This window comes from Neltuma alba, unplaced genomic scaffold, assembly GCF_004799145.2.
Source record: "Neltuma alba isolate B1F8T4 unplaced genomic scaffold, ASM479914v2 tig00010943_pilon, whole genome shotgun sequence".
Lineage (NCBI taxonomy): Eukaryota > Viridiplantae > Streptophyta > Magnoliopsida > Fabales > Fabaceae > Neltuma > Neltuma alba.
In genome coordinates this window covers 44,164-54,363 of record NW_021635716.1, presented here as the reverse complement: position 1 = coordinate 54,363, position 10,200 = coordinate 44,164, and the positions used below count along the sequence as shown (strand labels likewise).

General features: G+C 35.1%; 1 protein-coding gene and 1 pseudogene across 1 annotated transcript; both read left to right on the top strand.

Moving 5' to 3' along the window:
* The first annotated feature begins 2,211 nt into the window (after positions 1-2,211).
* On the top strand, positions 2,212-4,443 carry LOC114760175 (subtilisin-like protease SBT4.3; annotated as a pseudogene).
* A 1,941-nt stretch (positions 4,444-6,384) lies between these two features.
* LOC114760174 (subtilisin-like protease SBT4.3) lies at positions 6,385-9,399 on the top strand. Its single transcript, XM_028949441.1, is given in 4 exon segments — positions 6,385-6,483; positions 6,486-7,095; positions 7,832-8,263; positions 8,474-9,399. Coding segments are annotated over 4 exon segments (2,067 nt in total).
* The last annotated feature ends 801 nt before the right edge of the window (positions 9,400-10,200 follow it).

Here is a 10,200-nt window from a genome sequence, read left to right as displayed (position 1 = left end):
GCCACCTCACCCAGAGTAAACGGTGTTATAACTTCCACTTGTTTAAGGATAGATGGCTTTAACTGTGTGTAAAAAATAAATTTTAATTTAAAAAAAAAGTTTAGAACGTGATTCAAAATTGAATGAAACTATAAGGAGCCGCATATATATTTTTTTATTTTCTTTTTTTGGGATCTCATTGTAATTGTTCCTTTATTTATATCCTTTAAATGCTTGCTTTCAATCAAATCAAGAAGACGTGTACCAACAAATTATTGGTTGATATGATAAGCGGCCTCATCTGCATAAAGAGGAGAATATAAGTTCGAATATTAGGAAACGCACTTATTGGGAGGACTTTAACCTTAACATTCCTAACCCCATAAAGATTAGTCTCAAGTCGAAAGTGACTTAAGCATACTCTAAGTCATAGTAAAAAAAAGGTTAAGGTACAATTTTAACAAACAAAGTTTACACTAAGAGGCACTGGGCACCATAAAGTTTACTTGGATGCAAAAATATTGTGAAGTTGTTAAAAGGAGGCACCTGGCACCATGCCATTACGTCTGTTAGTTTAGTTTACCATTAGAGGGGTCCATGAAGTTAGTTTTAGTGTGTATTTTTAACAACAAAGTTTATATCAAGGGGTATTAGGCACTATGAAGTTTACAAGGGTGCAAAAAATATACATGAACTTTTTAAAAGAAAAAAATAACAAAATTCTCTAATTCCCATAAATGTCCCTTGATTTTATTTTTATAGGTCCTGCTAAATATCACATTTTCTCTCAACTCATCCCTACTTCCTCTTCTCCTTAATATAATGGACATTTTTTTTTTTGGGGGGGTTAAAAAGTAAAACAAATACTTAAATATAGCATAGAGTATATGATCACTCTAAAATATTTATATGCATCATTAGATTATATATTAGTTCATAAGCTAAGTAAATTAATTTGGAAAAAAGTGATAAATATAATATTTTAAAGTAATTTATTTAATTTTTTAACCTTCTCAAATTAATCCAATGCATCCTATATTAAGGATTGGAGATGGTATTTGAATGCAAGCAATGAACCTCATATCTTAGAAGGAAAGACGTCGTTATTATGTGTAAATACATATAAAAGACTTGGAGGTTGAGAAAACGACATGATAATATGCGTGTTGACTATTATGGAGAAAGATGAATTGACTTAGAAGTGAAAATTGGTGAAGAGAAAATATGACATTTGGTGGGACTAAAAAAAAAAATTAATAGATGTTTATGGGAGTTGAAGAATTTTGTTATTTTTTTTCCTTTTAGAAAGTTCGTGCATATTTTTGCACCCAAGGAACTTCATGGTGCTAGTTCCCTTTAATGTAAACTTTGTTGTTAAAAATATATTTTAAAACTGATTTTATTGGTTCCTTTTAACAGTAAACTACTGACGTTAATAGTGTAGTGCCAAATGTCCTTTTTTGACAATTTCATTTTTATTTTTGCACTCAAATAAACTTTATGGTGCCCAATACCCTTTAGGGTAAAATTTGTTGTTAAAATTGTACTTTAACCTTGAAAATCGAGAACACGTGTGGATTTTTAAAATTATACTGAATGGCAAGAAAACTATTTACATGTTGTGGATTTAATAAAAAAGACAAAAATTTCAGTAATTTGACTTTTTGTTGGGGAAAAAAAATAGTCATTTACATGTCAATGAAACAAAAACGTCCACGTTTAATTGTTTCCAAAACTAACACGCCCTACTTGTCACAATACGTTCAATATAATGTTGAGTCATCCATAATTACAATCAAAATAAATAAGATTTGATCTCTTCAGGTTGATTTTAGCTAGAGTTCAATGCTTTTCTCTCTATTAAATAATATTAATAATTATGGGATTTCTTGTCATGATTTGATAATAAATTTTTATTCATGCATCTATCTGTAATATTAAACATACATACAGGAACGTTGTTGATCATCAGGCGAATTGTGTACTTGATTTCAGAGATTTCATACCAAGTTCAGTTTATCTATTTAGCATTTATTCTAAAATTTTCAACCCTCCCCTTTATATATGTGCGTTCGTGTATATATATATTGCCAATTGCTTCCTTTCGTTCACTGCCTTCGACAATGGACAAGCAAAATTCCATACCTTTCATTTGTTTCTCTTTCATTCTCCTTGTACTTACATTGATTCCATTACGATGTGGTGCTAGTGACGGGGTGGTGGTGATGATAGGAAAACATACATCGTCTACTTGGGATCACTTCCTATGGAATTATCTTCTTATTCCTCCTTAACCTCACACCACCTTAGTATTCTCCGAAAAGCTACTAATAATGGCGTTGACGACCTCAATAATGATGTCACGGACTCCTTGATTCGAAGCTATGCTAAAAGCTTCAACGGGTTTGCAGCAAAACTCAGCAGTGATCAAAGGGACAAGATGGCTGAGATGGAAGAGGTTGTCTCAGTGTTTGAAAGCAGAACATATCAAACCCAGACAACAAGATCATGGGACTTCCTCGGATTCACCGAGAAAGCGGCAAGACAAAGAAACTCGTCATCTGCAGAAAGTGATGTCATAGTCGGAGTAATTGACAACGGAATATGGCCAGAATCTGAGAGTTTCAGCGACGCAGGCCTCAGCCCTGTCCCTAAGAAATGGAAAGGTACTTGTTCTGGGGGGAAGAACTTCACCTGCAACAACAAGATCATCGGAGCTCGGGTTTATCCCAAGGATCGTGATTCTGCTAGAGACAGAAACGGCCATGGAACCCACACTGCCTCCACAATAGCTGGGAATATAGTTCCTGATGTCAGCTTTTATGGAATAGCAAATGGTGTGTGTGTGTGTGTGTGTGTACATATAATTAACTTCATATCTCTATCTTTTTAATTATAAAACTATGTGATCGAAGAAGAGTTTATAATTAATCTGGGGTGAGTCTTTGAACTGAGCAGGAACAGCAAGAGGAGGGTTTCCATCTGCAAGAATCGCTGCATATGTAGCTTGTGAATTTGACGGACTTGTTTGCAAAGGAGAAGATATCTTGGCCGCTTTTGATGATGCCATTTCAGATGGCGTCGACATAATTTCAGCGTCCTTAGGGCTTTCCGACATCCTTGATTTTCTCAGTGACGTAATAGCCATTGGATCTTTCCACGCCATGAAGAGTGGAATCCTCACCGTCCATTCCGCCGGCAACAACGGCCCTGAGATCGTCACAGTTGCAAGTGTTGCACCTTGGATCCTAACCGTTGGTGCAAGTACCACAGATCGCAAAATCATCGACAAGGTTGTTCTTGGGAATGACAAGATTCTAACTGGGTTCTCTATAAATGGTTTTAAGTCAAATGGCTCAAAGTTTCCTATAGCTAACACTACATGTCTTGAAGAAAAAGACACTGTCAAAGGTAAGATTGTGTTATGTCAAGCTCTGCCTGCTGTAGGAGACAACCTTCAGGAACTCGGTATTGTGGGTGTGATCGAAAATTCACGTTATTCATATCCTGGTTTTTCTGATGTGGTTACTCTACCTTCACTGAAAATTCCCGACGAGGATTTTGAAAGTGTTGTGTCTTATACAAATTCAAGTGAAGCCCTAAAGCTGAGATATTGAAGAGTGAGATTTCCGAAGACAAATCCGCCCCTATAACAGCTCCGTTCTCTTCACGTGGGCCAAATTTAGTAGTGGCAGAGATTGTGAAACCAGATATAAGTGCTCCAGGAGTAGAGATTTTGGCTGCATATTCACCGTTTGGGCCAGTTTCGAGCAGTCCAGAAGACAAAAGATCTGTGAGATACATTTTTCTATCAGGAACCTCCATGGCTTGCCCTCACGTTTCTGGAATATCTGCGTATTTAAAGGCTCTTCACCCAGATTGGTCACCGGCAGCCATTAAATCTGCTATTTTAACCACAGCAAACCCATGAAGAAAGTTGATTATTGGGATTTCGTTGGAGAGTTTGAACATGGATCAGGGCTTTTAAATCCATTACAGGCTAGTAACCCTGGGTTGATTTATGACATATCAAAGGATGATTACGTGGCAATGCTGTGTAACCTTGGGTTTAACACTTCACAAATTAAGCAGATTTCTGGACAAAGTAGCCCTTGTCCTGGAACTTCTAGCAGAGATTTGGTGAAAAATCTGAATTATCCTTCATTGGCGGCTAAAGTTGAGCCTTTGAAGTCATTTAAGGTTGAATTCAAAAGGACAGTGACAAATGTTGGATTTGCCAACTCAACGTATAAAGCAAGTCTTTCAGCAAGTTTAAATATGACTTTGACAGTGAAACCTGAAGTTCTGTCGTTCAAATCATTGAATGAGAAGAAATCTTTTGTGGTCAACGTTAGCGGAAAAGAACTTTCAGATTATGAAGCAATCTCTTCATCGTTGGTTTGGTCAGACGGCACCCATGTTGTGAGAAGTCCAATTGTTGTAATGACGCGCAATACTCCTTAATTTAGGACCCTCGAATCTTTTCTCATTGATATGTCGTTTAATATTGTATGTCCTTCTCTGATATATGAGACTAGAAAGATGAATCTAAAAAATAAATAAAATCCGGTTCCTTTTCTTCAATAATATATTGAATTTTATGACACTAGAGATCATATCATCAAGAATTAGGGCTCATTTAGAATGGTTCGTAAACAAATTTTCAATCGTAATTTATCAAGTACGAAATAAATATAGGAGAAGAGTTTTGTCTTGACTTATATAAAAAGTACTTATAAGTTATTTTAATCGCGATTCCAAAATAGGGTGTCTGTGTTACAGGTTTTGTTTCTAGTTGACTGGCTATAACAAGAAAGCATTGGGTTAAATAACAATGGCTTTTTGACCAAAATAAAAAGAATGGCTTTAAAAAGAAAAAGAGAGAGATGGACAGAATTACAATAACTTAAGAGGACTAATCAACACCAAAAAAAAAACACCCCTAATATAAGCTTACAGGAATTTAATCCCAATGCTTACAAGGTTTAAAATAAGAATATGTATAAAAATATACGTACAAATTACTCACAAATAAAATCTATATCCAACAAAAGTTTCCAAAGGTAGACTCTTATAAATTTGCAATAAATATTTTTTTAAAAAAAAACTTCAATAGTTCAGCAGAAACTTATCTTATTTTTAATAGTTTTCCTAATCTCAAGTTTACCAATTTAACAATATCATCATTTATGATATAATTTCACTGAATCAAATCGGATAATTCGTTTACAATTATGAGTTGAAAAAAATCCCACAACTTTAATGATAGATTATGGAGCCATTAATCTCAGAGAATGAACCTACAGCTATTAAAAAAGCACTTCTTATCACATACGGTGCATCTCCATCATTGTATAGTTATGAATTATGATCAATTATTAGGAAATCAAATGCGGTGAATATATATCATGGGAAAGAGAACTTTTCGAAAATATTAACACGCAAAATAAAAAGGAAATCTCAATAGCAAACATATCTTCAAGACAATTAACAAAATAAAAAATTTGGCAAAGAAGCGGTGACTGATATGGGATTTTAAATTAAAAAAATGACAAAAATGCTCTAGGTTTTTTTAACTGGTCATGGCATCATTTTATCTAGGAATGACATTGATTGTGAAATAATAAGTCTTGAGTTGAGATTAACAATATTTTTTTCCTAATACATAAATATGTGAATCAATTAAAAATGACAACACTCTATCTGAGAAAAACAAGTCTTGATTATGAAATAACAGGTCTCAAGTTGAAATTAACAACACGTTTTCTAAAAAACAGTTATTTTTGTTTTTTTTAATTTCAAAATCCCAAATCAGGCATCCCTTTCTTTCTATGGATTTTGAAATTTTGGGTGCCTGAATTGGAATACAATTTTCATATTCTTTAAGTGTCATTTTCCCTCTTTTTTATTTAGCTTGATTTTAACTAGAATTCAATGCTTTTCTTTCTATTAAATAATAATAATAATAAGTACTGGATTTTATATAATGATTTGATGACTAATTTTTATACATGCATCTATCTGTAATATTAATATCAAACATACAGGAACGTTATTCATTAGCGAATAGTATGTACTTCAAATAAAGATTTCAAATAATTTTAACTGTTTTGGCCAAAAAATAATAATTTTATCTGTGATAGCAAGATAAAATCAACGTTGCACCTGTAAAGTATTTTTCTTTTAGAATTTGAGAAACTAACTATTTAACTATTTAGATTTATAATTTGTGACCAGGGATTTAGATTTATAATTAACACTATATTAACTCTTTTTTTTTTAAATTTTGAATTCCAATCAATAGTTTTCGTGTAAAAGTAGAAAATAATCTTGGCATATGAATTAATGTTAACGCTATAAGTATCAGCGCCTCTTGTTAATTCTCCAACATAAACTCACGTCAAAATGGCCAAGCAAAATTCCATTGCTTTGATTTCTCTGTACTTCGTCATTCTTCTTGCATCCTCATTTATTCCCTTTCTTTGCGATGCTAACAATTCTGAAATAGTGATACGAAAACGTACATCATCTACTTGGGATCGCTTTCATCAGTTCCAAAGGAATTATCTTCGTACTCTCCGACCTCACACCACCTTAGCATTCTTCAACAAGTCTCTAATGGCGGCCTCACTGCTATTAACGACGCCACAAGTTCCTTGATTCGGAGTTACACGAAAAGCTTCAATGGCTTTGCTGCAAAACTCACTAGTGATCAGAGGGACAGGATAGCTGAGATGGACGAGGTGGTCTCTGTGTTTGAAAGCAAAAAACTTAGGATCCAGACCACAAGATCCTGGGACTTCATGGGATTTGTCGAGAAGACTATAAAGCGAAACTCATCGGCTGAGAGCGATGTCGTGGTCGGAGTTATAGACACCGGAGTGTGGCCGGAGTCTGAGAGTTTCAGCGACGAAGGTCTTAGCGATGTCCCTGAGAAATGGAGAGGGACTTGTGCTGGTGGGAAGAACTTCACCTGCAACAAGAAGATCATCGGAGCTCGGTTCTATTCTGAACGCCGTGATTCTGCCAGAGACGAACATGGCCATGGAACTCACACTGCTTCAATAGCAGCTGGAAACATAGTTGATGGTGTCAGCTTTTATGGATTAGCAAATGGTATGTGTGGATATAGAATTGATATTATTATAAATCGTAACTTTGCTGTTCTAAATTCATAGCGCAATCAACTATTCGAAAGTTTATGACCCCCTCAAATATACTTTCTCATTCCATTGCTGAATTTGTACTTCTTGGACCTGTTTTCCCCGTCTTGTTCCACATTCCCTGAACAAGGTCCCCAAGGCTCCCATCAAGATTAGAGAAGGACAAATACAGACTCATCCCACAAATAGGAAGGCAGTTTCTAGGCAGCTCCTAGGATTCGTTGAACGTGTAATCTTCAAGTTACATGATAATAAACTTACCATTGCTCTCTTACACCCCCACAAACAAATATAAGCAGCCTTATCTCACAAACAAAATTGCAGTTTTTAGAATTTGAACTTGTAACTCCCAAGTCACATGATAACAACCTTACCGTTGCTCATCACTCACCCTGCAAACAGAGAGATATATAGTTTCCAAAATTTAAACCTGTAACCTTCAGGTCACATGATGATAACCGTCTCGATGCTTTAAGGCTTGTGAACAGATGTATGCACAAATTATTGAGAAACAGTTTACAAATTTGAACCTATAACCTCTAGGTCACATAACAACAATAATCTTTCAGTTGTTTCAAGGCTTACCCCCTCTTGAATGAAAATGTATTATATTGAAGAATTAGGCTAGTAGAGTGATATCTCTTTGATGATTCAAACTAATTTAGCTTTTATGTGAACTGCGTGAACAGGTACAGCAAGAGGAGGGGTTCCATTTGCGAGAATTGCTACATATGCAGCATGTGATAGCGAAAATGGAAACTGCGAAGACAAAGATATATTGGCTGCTTTTGATGATGCAATTTCCGATGGTGTAACCATCATTTCAGCTTCAGTAGGAGGCTTATTCATAGAAGACTTTCTTCAAGATTCAATAGCCATCGGATCTTTTCATGCTATGGAGAAAGGAATCCTCACCGTCCATGCCGCCGGCAATGCCGGTCCAGCCTCCTCCACAGTTGTAAGCCTAGCACCCTGGATTCTAACTGTAGCTGCAAGTAGCACAGACCGTAGAATCATCGACAAACTTGTTCTTGGCGATAATAATGGGACCACACTTGTTGGGAATTCCATAAATGTTTTTAACTCAAATGGGACAGAGTTTCCTATAGCTAAGATGTATGGTGATTCAGAGGATTGTCCCAAAGAAGTTGGAAGAGATTGTTTTTGTTTCGACACAAATTTGGTTAAAGGAAAGATTGTTATATGCAATCAACTAGTTGAAAGTACATTTGCAAAGTCTCAAGGGGTGGCTGGGGTCATTGTAGCATCAAATTTAACAATTGAAGATTTCTCAGCAGTGGTTATGCTTCCTTCATTGTACATTCCTACAGATTCTTTACCTATTATTGATTCTTATATCAATTCAACTAAAGATCCGAAAGCTGAGATAAAGAGGAGTGAGATTGTTAAAGATGAGAATGCTCCAAGAACATTTAAAATATCTTCACGTGGGCCAAATTACTTGGTACCGGAGATATTAAAACCAGATATAAGTGCTCCTGGAGTTGATATTTTGGCTGCATATTCACCAGTTGGATCGGTTTCAAGTTTTGTAGAAGACAAAAGATCTGTGAATTACAATTTTTTGACAGGAACTTCCATGGCTTGCCCTCATGTTTCTGGTATATCTGCATATTTGAAGACTGTTCACCCAAATTGGTCGCCTGCAGCTATCAAATCTGCCATTTTAACAACTGCAAAACCCATGAAGAAATCTTATTCTGAGGATGCTGTCGGTGAGTTTGAATATGGATCTGGGCATGTGAATCCAGTTCAAGCCAGTGATCCTGGGTTGGTTTATGACATATCCAAGGAAGATTATGTGGAAATGTTGTGCAATTTTGGTTATAACAGTTCACAGATTAAGATGATTTCTGGAAACAATAATAGTACCTGTCCCAGATCTCCTCAAAGAGAGTTAGTCAAGAATCTGAATTATCCCATACTTGGCGTTAATATTAAGCCTTTGACTGCATTTAAGGTTGAATTTGAGAGGACAGTGACAAACGTTGGATTTGCCAATTCAACCTACAAAGCAAGCGTTGTTTTATCAGATTCTCATGGTAAGGTGAATATTACAGTGGAACCCAAAGTTCTTTCGTTCAAATCATTGAATGAGAAGATGTCTTTTGTTGTTAGTGTTGCTGGAGAAGGAATCTCAAATCAAACTGCAATCGCCTCGTCGTTGATTTGGTCAGATGGAACCCATAATGTAAGAAGTCCAATCATTGTGATGGGTTTTGAGGATCTTTTATAAGAATCTTTTTTGAGTCTGTTATTGTTATAATAAATTATAAAAGCAACCAGAGTTGAAAAGACGTATCTATGTGTGTTTGTATTATACTACAATATATAATAAACTTTGGCAGCTTAATATTCAGATGTGAGTTTCTCTGTATGGTTATTGTATACGTAATTTGTCCTACAATTTGAAACTTGCAAGGAAGAATTTCAATAAACCTGAACAATACCAGTTGACCTTCAAAATCAAAATATTTGAAATCTCGTTACACCCCTAAGGACTAAAATTTTACGTACGGGTGAAAAGACAAAAATACACTTGCTTTATTTTGGAGTTGTGAATTCCTTTATGTTTCTTGTAAATTGTCAAATTTGATTTGTTCATTTGTACCTCAACAGTTGTATTTTGGGGTTGTGAATACCTTTATATTTCATGTAAATAGCCAAAATTGCATTGCAAATCATCAAATTCCTGTTATAAATTACAGAATTTAAATTATCCATTCACACCAAAATAATTATATTTTGAGTTGTGAATTCTTTTATATTTTTAAAAAATATCAAATTTGGATTGCAAGTTGCTGAATTTTGGAGAAGTCATACAGCAATCTCCTCATCCTTGTTTGGTCAGATGGAACCCACAATGTGAGAAGTCCAATCATTGTGATGGCGTTCAGTATTTTGTTGTTATAATTAATAAATTCAAAGCAACTAGAGTAGCAATACGTACGTATATGTATGCGCGTCTGTATTATACTCTACAATAGTAAACTTTGGCAGCTTAATATTCAGATGTGTATGAGTTTCTAAGGTTCGT